Here is an 18,843-nt window from a genome sequence, read left to right on the forward strand (position 1 = left end):
GGGGTGGGGTGGGGGGGGGCGTGGGGGGGGGGGGGTGTAGTGGCAACAGTGGTTTTTGGGGTATCAGTGGGAGGTTTTGAGATGTCAGCTGGGCCCTCTCAGGTGACAGCATTGTGACCTTCCCCAGGCGCCCCAGGGACCCTCTGGGTGGGCTCTGTGTGGCCCCGAAGTGCCTGGCTGCACTGGGACCCCCTGCAGGCCCCCCCTGATGGCTATGAGCTGGAGTATGGCCCCCCCGGCGGACCCCAGCAGGTAACGGTCCCCTAAAGGATCCTAAAAACCCCCGAACACCCAGGGTGTCCCCCCAGTATCTCCTTGGGGGACCCCATAACCCCCTGGATTCCTTCAAGTATTCCAGTAACACCCCTGGGGACCCCAATAACACCTAAGGGAATCCCATTACTCTCCTTTGGTAATGGCACCCCAATACACCTCCGGGGGACCCCAATAATGCCTTTGGGCACGTCAATACCTCCCCGGGGACTCCATTATCCCCCTGGGATGCCCCAATACCCCTTGTGCCCCCAGAGCCTGTGGCTACCTCCTGAGGCTACGTCGCAGCAGCTGTGGGGGCTAGAGCCGGCAGGACACTATGGGGTGCGGTTGTGGGGCCGAGGGGGAGACCCCCAAACAGCCCCCCTCGAGGCCACCTTTGACACTCGTGAGTGGGGGGAGCCAGGGGGTGTGGAGGGGTCATTAGGGGGGTGCCCCTGGACCCCCGGGTCCTTTTGGGGGGGGTGGGGTTATTGGTGGGGGAAGCTATGTCACTTGGGGCTAGGGCTGGTCCCAGGGAAAAAGGTGTGAAGGAAGGCATGTTGTGGGGGGGTGTCTAGACCCCCGGGTGCTTTTGGGGGTGTGGTGGGTCCATGGGAGGGGGACACCTGGGGGAGGGGTTGGGTTATGGTGGGGGGGCACCCAAACACCTGAGTCCTTTTGAAAGAAGGGGATTTTTTGGGGGAGTGGGAGGGGTACACAACCAGACACTCGGGTCTTTTGGGTGCTGGTGTCCTGGAGTGAGGGGGGTCCCGGGAATCTGGGTCCTTTGTGGGGGTTACCTGGGGGGTGCCCGGGTCCTTTGTGGGGAGGAGTTGGGTTGATGGGCAAGGGTGGGTCCTTGAGAGAGGCACCCAGTTACCTGGGTCCTTTTGGGGGGACTGGGTCCTTGAGAAGGGGGTGTGTATCATTTTGGGGGGCTGGAACAAGGACAGCTGGGTCACTGGAGAGGGGAAAACCCATTGCAGGGACACCTGCACCCCTGGGTCTTTTCAGGGGGGGAACTGTGTCCTTTGGCGGGACAGCTGGATCATCTGGGGGCGTCTGAGATCCTGGGGGTGGCACCAAGACATCTGAGTTCCTAAGGGAGGCATTGGGGGGCAGCCTGAGTCCTTTTGGGAGGGTTGGGTCCTTTGTGGGGGGTGAATACTGGGGGTTCTGCTGGGTCCTGGGGGGGGGCGATTATTGGGTGGGGAACACCCGACCCCTGGATAGGGGTGGGGCAATTATTGAGTCGGGGATTTTGCGTCTTTTCGGGGAGGGGGCACCAGCACCCCTGAGTCCCCAGAAGCCCCTGGGGTGTCTGAGGGGACCCTCGTGCCCCCCCAGCCCCCCTCCCGCACCCGCACCCCCGGGACTGCGCCGAGGAGCAGCTGAACGGGCCGGGCCCCTCGCGGGAGACCCTCATCTTCCTCCGGGGGGACCCGGCCCGGCCCCTCAGGGTCTTCTGTGACATGGAGACGGACGGCGGCGGCTGGCTGGTGGGACTGGGGGCACTGGTGGGGGGAGCTTCTGCAGGGGGTTATAGGAGGTTCTGTGGAGTTCTGGGGGGGAAAGAGGGGCTTTGGGGGCAATAGGGGGGTCCTGCAGGACCTCTGGGAGCTGCTGATGGGTGGCTTCACATTGGATCTGTGGGCTCAGCAGCATGGCCAGTGCTCAGGGCTGGTCTCCTCAACCCCAGCCTTGCCCAGAGCCTCAGTCCTTCCAGGGAAAGCTGCTCCATGCACGAAGCTGGGTGTTTGGAAGGGTCCATGGCGATCCTGCCTGCTGGTGTCAGCACATCTGAAAGCATCCACTGCACTCAGCAAGAGAGGGAATACATGGTACCTCTGCTAGCAGGGACACACCCATAGAGAAATGGTAATATTTTTGATCTAAAGGCTCAGGATCCCATGTTTTGCCTCCCTGTAAGTGCACAAATCTTTCACAAGAGATAGAAAACCACAAGACTGAACGATTTCACAGGGTCCATGTTGTGATCTGACACTGGCTGGATGAGAGGTACCCAGCAAAGCCACTTTATGACGGATCTTCTCAGCAGAAAGGGAAGAGAAAATATAAGGAAAGACTCGTGCCTTGAGATAAGGAGGGGGAGAAATCTCACTGCTCACTGGGAAAACAGACTCAAATGGGGAAATTTACCTAAAGTTATTGACAAAAACATCAGAGGATACTGAGAAGTAAAACAAGCCCTACAAGCCCCGTCCTTCCTCCTTCCACAGCCCTCCCTCCTCCCCATGCGACGATCATTGTCTCTCCAAGGACACAAAAATGAAACAAAAAAGTTTTAATAAAAACAAAGGAACGCTCAATTCCTGTAGAAAATAGAGCATGAAAAGTAAAACCTAGACATCAGAAACACAAAAGGCCCTGGCCCCCTTCCTTCACGTCCCCACAAATAAATGCCTGGGGTGCTGACAGGAGCCCAAGACAGCCACAGTGAGCTGCATGTCCATGAGCACACACCCAGCAACACCTTCCCAAGTGAGGCAGGTTCGACAATGCATCCAAAGCCCTAGAGTCCCAGGACCTCACCAGCACCTGACACACCCCAAACCTCACCTGACACACACCACTGGGACCCCCAGACATGGGGACTCTCCAAAATGCTGGATCATACATCTGGGCTGGTCAGAATGTCCCAGGCTCAACCAGACACCTGAAAGAAGCACAAAACATTCCAGCTTTAGGGCCTGGCTCAGCAGAGGTGCCACTTCCCTCCTGCACACTCCCACCTGCAGCTGCACCAGCCCAGCTGCACACGCTGAACCTGCACAGCTCTGACAGCACACAGGGCTCAGGGACACAATGAGACAACATTCCCACATACACGTGGACACAAACTCCCACAAACCATGGAATTTGGGCCAGGTGAGAGTCTCCCCTGGGCACAAAACCTAAAACTCAGCCCACCTGGCAATGGGGCAGACGCCAATCGGGACGGGACACCTCGGCTCAAGCTGGGTCAAAGTCTGGCATGAGAACTTCACCTCACAAGTGGGAAAAGCCCCACAGCCAGAGGGAACGGGGGCTTGCCGGGCCTCAGAGTAATTCTGGAGCTAAAGCGGTGAGAGACATCAGCTCCGCTCAGATAATACATGCCAGCGCTCATCCCGGGCCCGACAACTGCCTCCTCCTCCTCGGACTGTGACTTCAGTCACCCAACGGAACCTGAGATAGATAAAGAGGACACTTGTTTATGTATATGGTGTCCAGAGAGAAGTAAAGAAGGCTGAGAGATAATCAAGTAACCCCAGAAAGCCAAACCCAGCAGCTGTCCTAAAAATCAGCTCAGCGTGGGTTTGGCGTGGTGGGGCCATGGCCCACAGACCCAATCCCCTGACGTTTGCACACACTGCCACCAGCCAAAGGGTTGGAGGAGAGGATTTTGGTGTGTGCCACAACTATTGGTCAGAGGCAGTGAACACCCATCCTCCCTTACACAAAACAGCTCAAAGCCACCTAAGGGAACCAGAGATAAAGGGGACAGTGTTGTTTAATTATGTCAGGTCTAGAGAGAAGGAAACAAGGCTGAGAGATAATCAAGCATCCCCCAGAAAGCCAAACCCAGCAGCTTTCCTGAAAATCAGCTCAGGGTGGGTTTGCCCTGGTGGAGGCCACGGCCCACAGACCCAATCCCCTGACGTTTGCACACACTGCCACCAGCCAAAGGGTTGGAGGAGAGGTTATCAGTTTGTGCCACAACTTCTGGTCAGAGGCAGTGAACACCCATCCTCCCTTACACAAAACGGCTCAGTTCCAAATCCCCCAACCCAGGCAGGCCACACACAAGAGACATTAAAGTGAAGGACGGCTGAGGAGCAGTGAGAAACCACGAAAGACCAGCTAAGCTCCTCAAACTCATTTTCATTTCCTGAGGCCTTTAGTGGAACACTGCATCTGCTGCAACGTCATGCAACAATCCAGAGTCTGTTGGGAGACATGGTACCAAACTCGCCACCTCCCTCAATCCCTTCGCTGGGGAATTATATTGGCATTCCCACCTTGCTGTCATGAATAATAATCCATGGGAGCACACCGCCAGGAACACCTTCCCATGTGATGCACATCTGACTATGCATCCAAAGCCCAGGGACCTCGCCAGCACCTGAGTCACCCCAAACCTCACCTGACACACACCACTGCGACCCGCAGCCATGGAGATTCTCCAAAATGCTGGATCATACATCTGGGCTGGTCAGAGTGTCCCAGGCTCAACCAGACACCTGCAAGAAGCAAAATACATTCCAGGTATAGGGCCAGGCGGACAAGACGTGCCACTTCCCTCCTGCACACTCCCACCTGCAGCTGCACACGCTGAACCTGCACAGCTCTGACAGCACACGGGGGCTCAGGGACACAATGAGACGGCTCAAACTTCGCTAGGAAGGACATTTTGCCCATTTTGGCTGAACTGTGTAAAGATGCTGCAGCCACTGAAGCCCACCCCTCCCTCTGGATGCCTCCTGACAGAAACTTTAGGCCCTTAAGCCGCCTAAGGGAACCTGAGATACATTAAGGGGAGATTGTTTTTCAACTACCTCAGGTCAAGAGACAAGGAAACAAGGCTGAGAGACAACCAAGTAACCCCAGAAAGCCAAACCCAGCAGCTGTCCTAAAAATCAGCTCAGCGTGGGTTTGGCGTGGTGGGGCCATGGCCCACAGACCCAATCCCCTGACGTTTGCACACACTGCCACCAGCCAAAGGGTTGGAGGAGAGGATTTCGGTGTGTGCCACAACTTCTGGTCAGAGGCAGTGAACACCCAAACTCCCTTACACAAAAGGGTTCAGTTCCAAATCCTCCAACCCAAGGAGGCCACACACAAGAGACATTAAAGTGAAGGATGGCTGAGGAGCAGTGAGAAACCCATCAAAGACCACCAAAGCTCCTCAAACTCATTTTTGTTTCCTGAGGCCTTTACTGGACCACTGCATGTGCTGCAATGTCATGCAACAATCCAGAGTCTGTGGCGAGACACTGTGTCAAAATTGCCACCCCTCTCAATCACATCCATGGGGAGTTACATGGGCATTCCCACGAGCGCCTTGCACCCCCATCCCCCTCTCGTCCCGTCTCTCAGAGACAGAAACTTGCGGCCAAGGGCTCATTCTTTGCTAGGAAGGATATTTTGCCCTTTATGGCTGAACTGTGTGAAGATGCTGCAACCACGGAAGCACACCCCTCCCTCTGGATGCCTCCTGAGAGAAACTTTGGACTGTGATTTCAGTCACCCAACGGAACCTGAGATAGATAAAGAGGACACTTGTTTATGTATATCAGGTCCTGAGAGAAGTAAAGAAGACTGAGAGATAATCATGTAAACCCAAGAAAGCCAAACCCAGCACCTGTCCTGAAAATCAGCCCAGGGTAGGTTTGGCGTGGTGGAGGCCATGGCCCACAGACCCAATCCCCTGACGTTTGCACACACTGCCACCAGCCAAAGGGTTGGAGGAGAGGATTTCAGTGTGTGCCAAAACTTCTGGTCAGAGGCAGTGAACACCCAAACTCCCTTACACAAAACAGCTCAGTTGTAAATCCTCCAGCCCAGGCAGGCTATAAACACGGGACATTCACATGAAGAGCGGCTGAGGAGGGGCTAGAAACCATCAATGACCCCTAAAGCTCCTCAGACTCATTTGCATCTCCTGAGGCCATCACCAGACCACTGGATGGGATGCAATGTCATGCAACAGATCCAGAGTCCGTGGGGAGACACTGTCAAAATTGCCACCTACCTCAAGCCCCTTCCCTGGGGAAATATCTGGGCATTCCTACCTTGCTGTAATGAATAATATTCCATGGGAGCCCGCCGCCAGTAACACCTTCCCACGTGATGCACATCTGACTATGCATCCAAAGCCCCGGGACCTTGCCAGCACCTGAGTCACCCCAAAACTCACCTGACACACACCACTGGGACCCCCAGCAATGGGGACTCTCAAAAATACTGGATCATACATCTGGGCTGGTCAGAACATCCCAGGCTCAAACAGACACCTGCAAGAAGCACAAAACATTCCAGGTTTAGGGCCAGGCTCAGCAGAGGTGCCACTTTCCTCCTGCACACTCCCACCTGCAGCTGCACCAGCCCAGCTGCACACGCTCAACCTGCACAGCTCTGACAGCACACGGCGGCTCAGGGACACAATGAGACAACATTCCCACAGGAACCTGGACACAAACTGCCACACCATGGACTTCAGGACAGGTGAGAGCCCCTCCCGGGAACAAAACCCACAACTCAGCCCACCTGGAAACCGGGCAGATCACAACCAGGACCCCTCTCCTCAAGCTCGGTCAAAGCCTGGCATGAGAACGCGATCCCACAAATGGGAAAAGCTCCACAGCCAGAGGGATCGGGCTTGCCGGGCCTCAGAGTAATTCTAGAGCTAAAGCGGTCAGAGACATCAGCTCCGCTCAGATAATACATGCCAGCGCTCATCCCGGGCCCAACAACTGCCTCCTCCTCTTCCTCCTCCTCCGTTGCCTCTGCCGAGGCGTGACGACCTGGTTCGGGAACGGCACGGCAGCCACCTCAGACTGCTCGGGCCAATTACTCACAGACACCAATGTGGTGAACAGTAAAATGGCATTTATTTCTGAGTTGCACGGCATTACATAGCCTGGGGTTACATCACTTCTGTCTGCTTGCAAAGGGGTGGGATCCTATCTTTCCATACAGCGCGTAATCTTCCGACCACCTGTCCCTATCTTCCCACACTTCCCCCCTTCTCTATGCTTAACCAAACGCAGTAACATCTATAAAGTAAATATTGTTAATCCAAAGCTATTAAACTGTAAGTTATTAAGCTACTAAAACGTAAGCTATTAAACTTTTATATCAGTGTTAACTGTTCAGAAAAGCTTTGCTCAAAGCAGTTGTCGGTGCTCAACTAGCATGATATTAATTGAGTCTGAACGATTTCTAACGACACCAACTTGTTTAAAATACAGAGTCTGAAGATTAATGCCAAAAGTATCATAATACAAGGGCCTATGAGAGTGGAGATAAGGGTGGTTAGCCACGGGGATTGGTTGAACCATGACTCAAACCATCCCTATTGGCTTTCCCTCTCTTTCTTCCTTGAGGCTAGTCTTTCTCTCAGTTCGGCCATTGAGTCCCCTACGACTCCCCTATGGTCTGCATAAAAACAGCATTCCTCTCTCAGGGCCACACACAAACCTCCCTGTTGCATGAGCAAGAGGTCCAAGCCTCGTCTGTTCTGCAAGACGACCTCTGAAAGAGAAGAGAGGGATTTTTCTAAAAGGGAGATGGATTCCTCACTTCTTTGCAAGTCCTCGTCTACGGTTGCCTGCAGCTGGGAAAGTCCTTGACGCTGGGTTGTAAGGGCCGAAACGCCTGTACCTGTGCCGGCAGCCCCCAACCCGAGGAGCACTGCAAAGGTGATACTGGTCATTACTTCCCTTTTGTGGAGCTGGCGAGGCTCATCGGACAGAAGATACATTTCTTCCTCTCGATGATATAGGACCCTAGGGACAATAAGAACTTGGACACAAAAGTCAACGGAAAAATTAAAGTGATCAAGGTATACACAAGGGCTGACCCCAGATTGCTGGCATACCCACATTCCTGGCCCAGATGGGATCGCCCATTTGTCCGAGCTTTGGGGCTGCGGGAATTCATCACAAACTATGCCTTTTTGTCTAGCTACAGTCGCGTTACCCAAACATTTGCCTCGACCTGTAATCTGACTCAAAGTGATCCCTCTTCGGGGGGTATCCCACCTACACTGGGGTGGATTTTGTAATGTTGAGTAGTTGAAAGAGACATTCAAGGCAACACCCTCATAAAAGGGGGGTTTTGAGTCATAACACAGCCAGCATGACTCAGTGAGATCCGGATTTGATTGGTTCAGGGACAAAAAGGTAGCATTTAGCATGTTAAAAAATGGGTCATAAGAGGCTGGCTTGGGCACTGAAAGGACGAGTGCTGTAGAGGTGGGGTTAGGTGCGTGTGTCCTATGCGTGGGTTTAACAGTAGCTGTGGTTCTTTCTCTGGCCCTGTTTCCTGCAAGGACTGGGTTAGGTCCGAGGGAGATGGGTGTCACCTGTGGGAGTCTAATGATTTGGATGTTCACCCAATGGTCGCGAAAGGCGCGGACGAACACCGACCAAACTTTACCAGTAGCCCAACTTTCGTGCATTGGCTGCTGGATAGTCATTGTATAGCTTCTGCAGGTGTGTTTAATTCCATCTCGGGGTATGTATATCAGCCCGTCCCTTGCAAATTTAGGTTCACGACAGCCGTCAGGAGCATAGTTAACTTGTAGGAACTTGTCAGGCTGCTGTGGCTGCCATCTGTTGCTTGTCACAATGGTTTCGCACCCCCAGTATCCACAGTAGCCGTATCCTGGGTAATTACAATAGCTTTTGCCTGGGTTAGAGGCAGGGCACCAATAGGTCTGATACAGTGATGACTCTCCGAAATTGGGAAACCCCATCTGTGAGGGGAATATGTCCCTCAGCTTGAATTCAAAAGACGGGCTGCCTGGCACTACAGTTTCTTTGATTGCTTTATCGCCTGAAAGGTGACGCAGGACCCACCTGAATGGCTGATGAGGGTAATGCTCGGCGTCACTTGCGCCAACAAACCCTAACAACAGAATAATACAAAGGTACCGTTGCCATTTCACCTTCACCCGTACGGGGCCCTCAGGTGCTATCGGGCCGTCTGATGGCTCGTTGTTGTTCTTTGGCTCTAGGAGTCCTGGGTGCCGCCAGGGCATTTCATCTTCTTCTGCCGCGCGGGCATATGGGTTACGAGGATGACCGCAGATCCAGTCCTGCAAAAAGAAACTCACAGCTCTCATTAGCTCAATTCTGCAGCTCTGGCTTAATGGACTTGAGCGGACACCACTTAATTCTATTGTCTTTTTTAACTGCGGCATACCCCTGCCCCATTAGGACTATCTTCCACCCTTGTTCCCACTCTCCGAGCTCGTTCCTAATAACGACCGGTGGGCCTTCTTCTAAAGCTTGGGTGGTCCAATGTTTCTGGGCTGGGCTTTTTGTCTCATCACCTCTAGAGAACTGGTTTAATGCTAGCATTGCAGTAGCTAGCAGACCCGCCTGGTCTCCTGGGGGAATAGCATTGGTGAAGCCCTCCGCTTTAGCTAATACCTCTAACTTGTTTTTTAAGGTCTGATTCGCTCACTCGACTATAGCCTGCCCTGTGCCATTGTACGGAATGCCATGTACCAGAGTGATGTTCCACTTGGAAACAAACGCTTGGACAGACTTAGAGACGAAGTCTGGGCCATTGTCTGTTTTAATTTGGTTTGGGACACCGAGCCACGCCATAGCTGTTAACCAATACTGGATAGTTGCCTTGGAATTAGTTTTGGACTGTTGTGTGGCTACAATCACTCCACTGTATGTATCTATGGTTACCACTAACCAGGCTCGAGGCTTCAACAGTTGGCAAAGGGTGAAATCCGTTTGCCACACCTCGGAGGCTTTAAGGCCTCTAGGACTGACTCCACTGGACCATAGTGGGGTCTTCTGGCAATGTGGGCAGGTAGCTACAACATGTTTGGCGTCAGCGATAGGGATTCTGCACTTCTTCGCTAACGCTTTGGCCCCAGTGTGAAGTGTTTCGTGTAGCTGATGGGCGTCTCTAAGTGTCCATAGCCCCTTTGCTGCAGCATCCACTTTATCATTGCCGATTTGAAAAAAACCCTTTAATCGGGTCATGGCTGTTGATATGAATAACCGATATGGTGCCTTCTCGGGAAGAGAGCGCTTCTTCAATTTTCGCCGCCGTGGCGGATGTTGACACGCTAGGGCCTAGACATGGCTAGGCTGAGCTTAGCAATGAGCATCGAGTCAGTCACCACGTTAAGATGCTCTGTTGTGAACAGCCCGCATGCCAGTACTAGGACCGCTGCTTCTAGTTGCTGGACTGAGAGTGCATGATCGGTCATTTTAATGCAGCGCCATTGTCCTTCAGCTTGCCATACCACCGCTGCTGTCAAAGTCGCTGAGGATGCGTCGGTAAAAACGGTCGGTCCTGGCAAAGGTCGGTCCATCACTTTTTGTGGGAGGTCAATGTCTATGACTCTTAGCAACTTGGTCCATGGAGGTTTTGCGGTGTATCAGAGCTCATCGGCAAACCCAAGGAGAGCTAAGGCCAGGTGTTCTGACATTGCTGTTGATAGAGTGGGAAGCTGCTTGCGAAAAGGTAGATGTATTCTAGCAGGCTCAACGCCTAAGTGACTCAGGATGAGTTTTCTACCTTTCATGATGAGGTTGCCGAGACACTCAACCCCCGGGGACAATGCGCGTAGCGGCTTTCCCAAAACTACCCATTGTATGGGCCTAGCTTCATCGGGAGTTTCTTGAGCTAGCACTTCTACCCCCCCGCCTTCTGTGAAGTGGACGTACAGATCGAGCGGTACGCCTGGATTCCATCTCGAGAGCGAGCCCGAGGACATCTGGCGTTCAATAAAATCAAGCAAGCTTATTGCCTCTGGGGTTAGAGACTTTTTCTCCCATGGCTGCTTCCCTTGCAAAAGAAGATATAGCAGGGACATGATTTCGGGGGGAATTAACACAATGTTTCGTAGCCATTGCAGAGATCCCACCAGCTGTGGGATCAGCTGTGTTGTGCATCATGGAGCATCTTAATGTTCCTATGGATTTTTATTTGTGGAGGGGTTACATAGGAGCCCGTGATTTGCACTCCTAAAAAGGTCACGCAGGGCCCCTTTTTTATTTTGGCGTCTGCAATTTCGAACCCATTTGCTTGCAAGGTTTGTGAAACAGAAGACACTAATCGGTCTACTTGACCTGCTGATGGCGCGGCGATCAAGATGTCATCCATATACTGGATGATGGTAGCGGTGGGGTCTTTACCTCGGACCGATATCAATGCTCGATCTACTGTGATTTGGCAGATAGTGGGGGAGTTGACCATACCTTGGGGTAACACTGTCCACTGAAAGCGCAGGTTGGGACGCTGGCCGTTCGGGAACACAATGGAGAAGGCAAATCGCTCTTTGTCTTCCTCATGCAGCGGTATTGAGAAAAAACAGTCTTTAATGTCAAGCACTGCGCAAGGCTGTCCTTCTGGTATCATGGAGTTTGTGGGCAGCAGCGTTTGGACAGGCCCATCGGCTGAATTTTCTTGTTTACTTCACACAAATCATGAAGGAGCCGATAGCCTTCACTGCTTCTTTTGGGAATCACGAAGACTGGGGTGTTCCAGGAACTGGTGGGGGGCTCTATGTGACCTTGTTGCAACTGACGGTCAAGTAACTCAAGAAGGGCAGTTATTCGAGGCTCTGACAAGGGTCACTGCTCGACCCACACTGGGTCATGGGACTTCCACGCCAGCTTGATTGGAAAGGGTGGGTGTGGCAGTGGCCCTCAGGCTAAATTTGTCACCCTGACTTTTATTTGAGCTAGGGCATCTCTTCCCAGCAAAGGCTTCCCAGCAAAAAACTCCTGACATGACATATGGGAAGAGGGCAATGGTTTTTTCAGGTCCTTTCTCCATATGGAGCATTATGGCTATTAGTCGGGCACTCTTTCAGGCTCGGGACGATCCTCCGACTCCACCTACTAGGGGAGCTTCTTCCAATTTCCAACGTGAAGGCCAGTTTGTTTCTGGGATAACCATAACGTCCGCTCCAGTATCGATCAGAAAAGGGATGTTGATGATGATGTTGTCCGAAGGGGAATTCTGTGGGAACATGTGAAGGGGAACATTGTAAAGGCAGCAACTTCCCCACACTATGGGAGAGTTATTGCATTCTACGGCCAGGGCCACCCAGGGGTCTCGTTTCCTGGGAGCGGTACTTGTTCATTCAAGGCTGTTCCCGAATTTAATTGAGTCGTTGGGTAGGTAGCAGAACTGGCTGCTATTTGGGAGGGTGGCAAATTCAGTAATCCCCCGTTCCATCCAAGGAGGGCATAGCTGGGCTGCTTCACATCCCAAGTGGGAGGGGGCTGCACACGGGCCGCTGCCCCCTCCCTCTCCCATTTCCCTGCGCCTTAGATCTGCAATCCTTTGCAAAGTGTCCCTTTTTTCTGCAGGCCCAACACGGTCCTCTGGGTCAATTTTGACGCGAAAATTGCGGGTTATCCGCTTGGGGGCAATTCGACGCAACGTGGCCCGGCCGACCACATTTGAAACATGCCATCACATTGGCTATCGCTGTACAAACAGCTGCCTGAATTGGGGTTAGGTGTTCCTCTTTCACGACGTGTTTGATCACGGTCGCGAGGCTCACTCCGGCTGGCAGTGAGCGTAAAATTTCTTTGGTAGCTGAATTGCATTGTTGACGTAGGCATTACTGTACGACTGGGCCTTTCGCTTCCGTGGGCAGAGCCGAGGAATCGATCGTTGCCTGGAGGCATTCCACAAATTGGGTGAAACTTTCGCTCTCGGCTCGCTTTATGGTAGACCATGGCGCTGGTTTGGCGACGACTCTGCAGGCTGTACGGATGGCTTCTCTGGCTGCGCGAGTGGTCGCCACAACTTCAGGGGCCTGTAGGTTCTGAGCTTGTGCCTGAGGTGTAATCATTGCCGGGTCGGTGCCCATTAGTTGCTGCAGACTGGAGCCATGTAGTGGGTGGTCTGCGCTGGTTACCTGGGCTAGCTGCTTCGTTCAATTATCCTCCCACTCCTGTTTGAAAACGATCATTACCACTCCATCAAAAATCATTCTGCACATTTGTTTTATGTCAAACGGGAGCATATCTTCATTTCCGAAGACACTGTCCACAAGGGTGGAGACCATGGCGGAGTTGATTCCTTTATCTGCAACCGCTTTAAAGACTGCCTGCACATCTTTGGGATTCACGGGCGTGTAGGCCCTTTGCCCTCTGTCTGTGACGCGAACCGGGAATGCCAAGGTGGCAAGCAAGGCACAATCGGCACAAGCAATTTGTATCTTTTTCCAGTCCATGAGTGGAGTACCCCTCGCTTGCCCCCTTCTTGCCGGTGCAGGAGAGTTATCGCTTCTAGTTTTACTTGCATTAACTCTCTCATATTCTGAATCTGAATCGGTGGTGGACCGGCTGTCCGACCACTCATCCCAGCTGGTGTCTGACTCAGAGGCGGAAGTCAACTGACTGGACAGTTCCGGGCTCCAGGACCTTTTTGTAGAGCTCAGTCTACGCTTCTTCTCACAATGGGTAAGCCATTCCCTCCCACTACGGTCACTTCGCCCCCTACTTTCCGAAGGCCTAACCATATAAAGGCATGTCTTGCGGCGCGTGTCCTGATTGGGCTTATTGCCTTTATTCACAATCTCCACCCCTCCATGACCACTCCCACTATCCCCCTTTTCTCGAACCTCCTCCCGCTCCCGCTCGTACTCACTCGCTGCACTCGACGGCCCCCTTTTCTGCCCACCCGTAGCATCTAGGCCCCGCCCTTCGGTCCGTTGCCTGGCACCATTTTGTGGGGCATACGGTGGGGGTCTGTCCCACGCCTCCCCTAGTTCTAAGTTAACGGCAACAGTTCTGACCTCGTCAAGTAAGTCGTCCCACAAAGATTTTTGCTGCTGCATGGGCGGGGACTCAGGGATAGGGCTAGACGGGCATGGCGGTGACAGGAGATCGCTCCGCTCTTGTGAGCTGCTAGGCTCAGTCAGAAGGTTGCCAACCAAGGTCTGTATTGTTGCGCCAACCCCAGTTTGGGGTTGGCAAGCAAGCAGTCTTGGGCGGCCTTCCAAGTTTCCTGCTCTTGTAAAGCAGTTTGCAAAGCCTGCACGACTTTACCCCATGATTTAAGATATTTTCCGCTACCAGAGGACATGGTGTCCTCTGCCAAGGCTTTAGTGCACCTGTCCCACACGTTCGAGTGGAGTATGTCCACCAGGTGGTCAATAACACCTATTTGCAAAGGCCTAGTAACGGCAGAAATGAATTCTTTAGGCCTGAAATTAATTCCCCATTGCTTATGTAATTGTGATACGAACTTTGCGAGGGCTCCCATTCCTCTCGCTGGTCCGGGAGCATCCTCCCCGCTGGGCTGGTCCCACCGCTCCGGCCGCCGTTCACTCGTCCATGCGAGTCCCGCTCCCTGCGTTTCCCGGGTTTCGGCACCACTTGTTGCCTCTGCCGAGGCGTGGCGACCTGGTTCGGCAACGGCACGGCAGCCACCTCAGACTGCTCGGGCCAATTACTCACAGACACCAATGTAGTGGATGGTAAAATGGCATTTATTTCTGAGTTGGGCGGCATTACATAGCCTGGGGTTACATCACTTCCGTCTGCTTGCGTAACAAACAAAGGGGGGATCCTATCTTTCCGTACAGCACATAATCTTCCGACCGCCTGTCCCGATCTTCCCACACACAGCTGCACATGCTGAACCCGCACAGCTCTGTCAGCACACGGGGGCTCAGGGACACAACGAAACAACCAACTGGACACAAACTGCCAAACCATGGCCACGTGAGAGCCCCTCCTGGGCACAAAACCCAAAGCTCAGCCCACCTGGCAATGGGGCAGATCCCAACCGGGACCCCTCTCCTCAAGCTCAGTCGAAGTCTGGCATGAGCAATCAATCCCATAAGTGGGAAAAGCTCCACAGCCATAGGGAACGGGGGCTTGCTGGGCCTCAGAGTAATTCTAGAGCTAAAGTGGTGAGAGATATCAGCTCCGCTCAGATAATACATGCCACCCGCCGCTGGAGCCAGCGCCGCTGGCGGCACGGAAACGCCCCCGGCCGCAGCCGCCCCGCCACGGCCCTTCCCGCGGCCCCGCCTCGGCCCCGCCGCCATCGGCCTCAGCCTCCTCCCGCCCCGCGCCGCCCAGCCCGGCCTGGCCCCTTCCACAGCCCCACCATCCCCACCTGCCCCGGGCCCAGCCCCCACCACGCGCCCGCTGCCGCCGCCCGCTCCGCTCCAAGGCACAGCTGGCCGCGCCAGGGCAGGACGAGCTGCCACAGGGACCCGCCCTCATCCGCCTCCAACGCCTTGCACCCCCAACCCCCTCGCTTCCCAGCTCTGAGAAACAGAAACATTGCAGTCAACGTCTCAAACTTCGCCATGAAGGATATTTTGCCCTTTTTGGCTGATCTGTGTAAAGACGTGGCGACCAGGAAGCCCGCCCCTCCCTGCACTTGCCTCCTGAGGGCAACTTTGGGCCGTGACTTAAGCCGCCTAAGGGAACCTGAGATACATAAAGGGGACAGTGTTGTTTAATTATCTCAGGTCTAGAGAGAAGGAAACAAGACTGAGAGATAATCAAACATCCCCCAGAAAGCCAAACCCAGCAGCTTTCCTGAAAATCAGCTCAGGGTGGGTTTGGCCTGGTGGAGGCCATGGCCCACAGCCCCAATCCCCTGACGTTTGCACACACTGCCACCAGCCAAAGAGCTGGAGGAGAGGATTTCAGTGTGTGCCAAAACTTGTGGTCAGAGGCAGAGAACACCCAAACTCCCTTACACAAAAGAGCTCAGTTGTAAAACCCCCAACCCAGGCAGGCTATAAACATGGGACATTCACATGAAGAGTGGCTGAGGAGGGGCTAGAAACCATCAATGACCCCTAAAGCTCCTCAGACTCATTTGCATCTCCTGAGGCCATCACCAGACCACTGGATAGGATGCAATGTCATGCAACAGATCCAGAGTCTGTTGGGAGACACTGTCAAAATTGCCACGCCCTCAAGCCCTTCTCTGGGGAGATATCTGGGCATTCCCACCTGGCTGCAATGAATAATAATTCACTGGAGCAAAGCCCCAGCAACACCTTCCCTCCTGATGCAGATCTCACTGCACATCCAAAGCCCAGGGACCTCACCAGCACCTGAGTCACCCCAAACCTCACCTGACACACACCACTGCGAACCCCAGCCATGGGGACTCTCCAAAATGCTGGATCATACATCTGGGCTGGCCGGAACGTCCCAGGCTCAACCGGACATCTGCAAGAAGCACAAAACATTCCAGCTTTAGGGCCAGGCTCAGCAGAGGTGCCACTTCCCTCCTGCACACTCCCACCTGCAGCTGCACCAGCCCAGCTGCACACGCTCAACCTGCACAGCTATGACAGCACACGGCGGGTCAGGGACACAATGAGACAACATTCCCACATACACGTGGACACAAACTCCCACACCATGGAATTCTGGCCAGGTGAGAGTCTCCCCTGGCCACAAGACCCACAGCTCAGCCCACCTGGCAATGGGGCAGATCCCAACCAGGACCCCGCTCCTCAAGGTGGGTCGAAGACTGGCATGAGAACTCGACCCCGTAAGTGGGAAAAGCTCCACAGCCAGAGGGATCGGGGGCTTGCCGGGCCTCAGAGTAATTCTAGAGCTAAAGCGGTGAGAGACATCAGCTCCGCTCAGATAATACATGCCAGCGCTCATCCCGGGCCCGACAACTGCCTCCTCCTCCTCCTCCTCCTCGGGCCCGGCCCTCCGCCTCCGGAGCCTCCGCTCCCAGCCGGACGCTCCCGCGGGACGCAGCCAGGCCCCGGCAGCGCAGCCCTTGGAGCTGCCCCTTCCACAGCCCCGCCACCGGCACCATCAGGGGCTCTGCCTGTGGGGCTCCGTGCTCCAGCTGCCTCCAACGCCTTGCACCCCTATCCCCCTCTCTTCCCGTCTCACAGAGACAGAAACATTGCGGTCAAGGACCCAAACTTTGCTAGGAAGGATATTTTGCCCTTTATGGCTGAACTCTGTAAAGATGCTGCAACCATTGAAGCCCACCCCTCCCTGTGGATGCCTCCTGAGGGCAACGTTGGACTGTGACTTCAGCCACTGTCCTGGGTTGACTATATGATGCTTTTATCCCCAATCGTCTTGTCCTGTTTATACTGAATAATAAGTTTTACACCTTTAAGACTCTTCCAGAGAGTGAAGAGGGGAGGGAAGAAGCGCGCAGTTTGTTTTCAGACTGCACTCACTCCTCCACATTCCTGCTCCTGGACTGTGTTGTCTGCGGATGTACAGACAGCAGGACAGAGCTCCTCTTTTCCCCTTTTTTTGCTTTTACTTAGTTTCAGCCAGCTGAGGCAAAGAAGTTCCCTGGACTGTGATTTTTCCTTTTTCTTGGATCTGTTCAAGCCTGCTCTGGACTGAACACCCAGAAGAGCACCGGCAGCTCCACCTGAGGCCCCTTGGCCGGGCCTGGGCCGCGGCATTTCCAGCACCAGAGAGACTGATCAGAAACTGAGTGAGACGAGCTGCAATCCGGGGAGGGGACTGTTCTGAGTTTGTTTTTTTTTTTTGGAGCAGTGAGAAGTTTTATTGTTTAATATTGTTTGGGTTCTATTGTTTAATAAACAGGTTTCTTTCCACTTTTTCTCCAAGGAGATATTTTCTCCCGAACCGGTTGGGGGGGGAGGGGCAATTGAATCTGCTTTCGTAGAGAAGCCCCTTTGGGGTTATCTCCCAAACTTGCCCTAAACCAGGACAGCCACCTAAGGCAACCTGAGATACATAAAGGGCACAGTGTTGTTTAATTATCTCAGGTCTAGAGAGAAGGAAACAAGACTGAGAGGTAATCAAGTATCCCCCAGAAATCCAAACCCAGCAGCTTTCCTGAAAATCAGCTCAGGGTGGGTTTGCCATGGTGAAGGCCATGGCCCACAGACCCAATCCCCTGAGGTTTGCACACACTGCCACCAGCCAAAGGGTTGGAGGAGAGGTTATCAGTTTGTGCCACATCTTCTGGTCAGAGGCAGTGAACACCCATCCTCCCTTACACAAAACGGCTCAGTTCCAAATCCCCCAACCCAGGCAGGCCACACACAAGAGACATTAAAGTGAAGGACGGCTGAGGAGCAGTGAGCAACCATCAAAGACCACCAAAGCTCCTCAAACTCATTTTCATTTCCTGAGGCCTTTAGTGGAACACTGCATCTGCTGCAATGTCATGCAACAGATTCAGAGTCTGTGGCGAGACACGGTACCAACCTCGCCACCCCCCTCAATCCCTTCGCTGGGGAGTTATATGGGCATTCCCACCTGGCTGTCATGAATAATAATTCACTGGAGCAAACCCCCAGCAACACCATCTAGGTGCTGTAGGATCTGACTATGCATCCAAAGCCCCGGGACCTCGCCAGCACCTGAGTCACCTCAAACAATAGAATTACGGCCACGTGAGAGCTCCTCCTGGGCACATGAACCATGCCACAGCCCACCTGGCAATGGGCCAGATCGGCCGCGCCGGGGCGGGACGAGCTGCCGCAGGGACCCGCCCTCATCCGCCTCCATCTGCCTCGGCCCCCACCCGTCCCATCTCCCCTCCCTTCCGCTCCAGCGATGGAGGGTGTTTGCTCGGGACCCCCAGCATGAGTATGTGGGGCGGAACCGTGTGCTGTGAATCCATGCCCAAGCACTCCATTAGATGTTCAGTTTTCATCTTTTTCTTACCTGCAGCTCTCCAGGCTGGTGGTAAGGATCCCCTGTGGGCACGAAGGCTTTTCCAGGTGCCTCCCTCACTTGGCCGTGGTCTCCCTGTTCCTCAGCACTGATGTGACCAAACCATGGGGAAAAGCTTTCTAACACCAATTCCTATATTAAAAGCAGATGTAGCTTTATTTTGGTGCTGGGATCACAGTCCCAGCTCTTTTACACA

At 53.8% G+C, this 18,843-nt stretch overlaps 1 protein-coding gene, 1 long non-coding RNA gene and 4 other non-coding genes across 6 annotated transcripts in view; 1 reads left to right on the forward strand and 5 right to left on the reverse strand.

Annotated features, from left to right (window-relative positions):
• LOC121358349 (tenascin-X-like) overlaps positions 1–1,850 on the forward strand; it is a gene marked incomplete at its 5' end in the record, with an annotated part of 17,928 nt that extends 16,078 nt beyond the window's left edge. Inside the window, 3 exons of the mRNA XM_041476456.1 lie at positions 128–252; positions 529–661; positions 1,603–1,850. Coding sequence (XP_041332390.1) covers positions 128–252; positions 529–661; positions 1,603–1,850 — 506 coding nt within the window. The remainder of the gene's footprint in view (positions 1–127; positions 253–528; positions 662–1,602) is intronic.
• A 695-nt stretch (positions 1,851–2,545) lies between these two features.
• Positions 2,546–3,404, reverse strand: LOC121358348. Its single transcript, XR_005955868.1, has 2 exons — positions 3,187–3,404; positions 2,546–2,932 (listed from the first exon to the last, which is right to left on the reverse strand). It is a non-coding gene; the product is annotated as an uncharacterized LOC121358348 (long non-coding RNA).
• Positions 3,310–3,393, reverse strand: LOC121358352. Its single transcript, XR_005955871.1, has one exon. It is a non-coding gene; the product is annotated as a small nucleolar RNA SNORD45 (small nucleolar RNA).
• A 3,237-nt stretch (positions 3,405–6,641) lies between the features above and the next one.
• Positions 6,642–6,725, reverse strand: LOC121358351. Its single transcript, XR_005955870.1, has one exon. It is a non-coding gene; the product is annotated as a small nucleolar RNA SNORD45 (small nucleolar RNA).
• Positions 6,726–14,862: 8,137 nt separating this feature from the next.
• Positions 14,863–14,936, reverse strand: LOC121358353. The gene has a single exon (XR_005955872.1). It is a non-coding gene; the product is annotated as a small nucleolar RNA SNORD45 (small nucleolar RNA).
• Positions 14,937–16,549: 1,613 nt separating this feature from the next.
• LOC121358350 lies at positions 16,550–16,633 on the reverse strand. Its single transcript, XR_005955869.1, has one exon. It is a non-coding gene; the product is annotated as a small nucleolar RNA SNORD45 (small nucleolar RNA).
• Between the last annotated feature and the right edge of the window lie 2,210 nt (positions 16,634–18,843).

This window comes from Pyrgilauda ruficollis, unplaced genomic scaffold, assembly GCF_017590135.1.
Source record: "Pyrgilauda ruficollis isolate IOZ18807 unplaced genomic scaffold, ASM1759013v1 scaffold386, whole genome shotgun sequence".
Taxonomy (NCBI): Eukaryota; Metazoa; Chordata; class Aves; order Passeriformes; family Passeridae; genus Pyrgilauda; species Pyrgilauda ruficollis.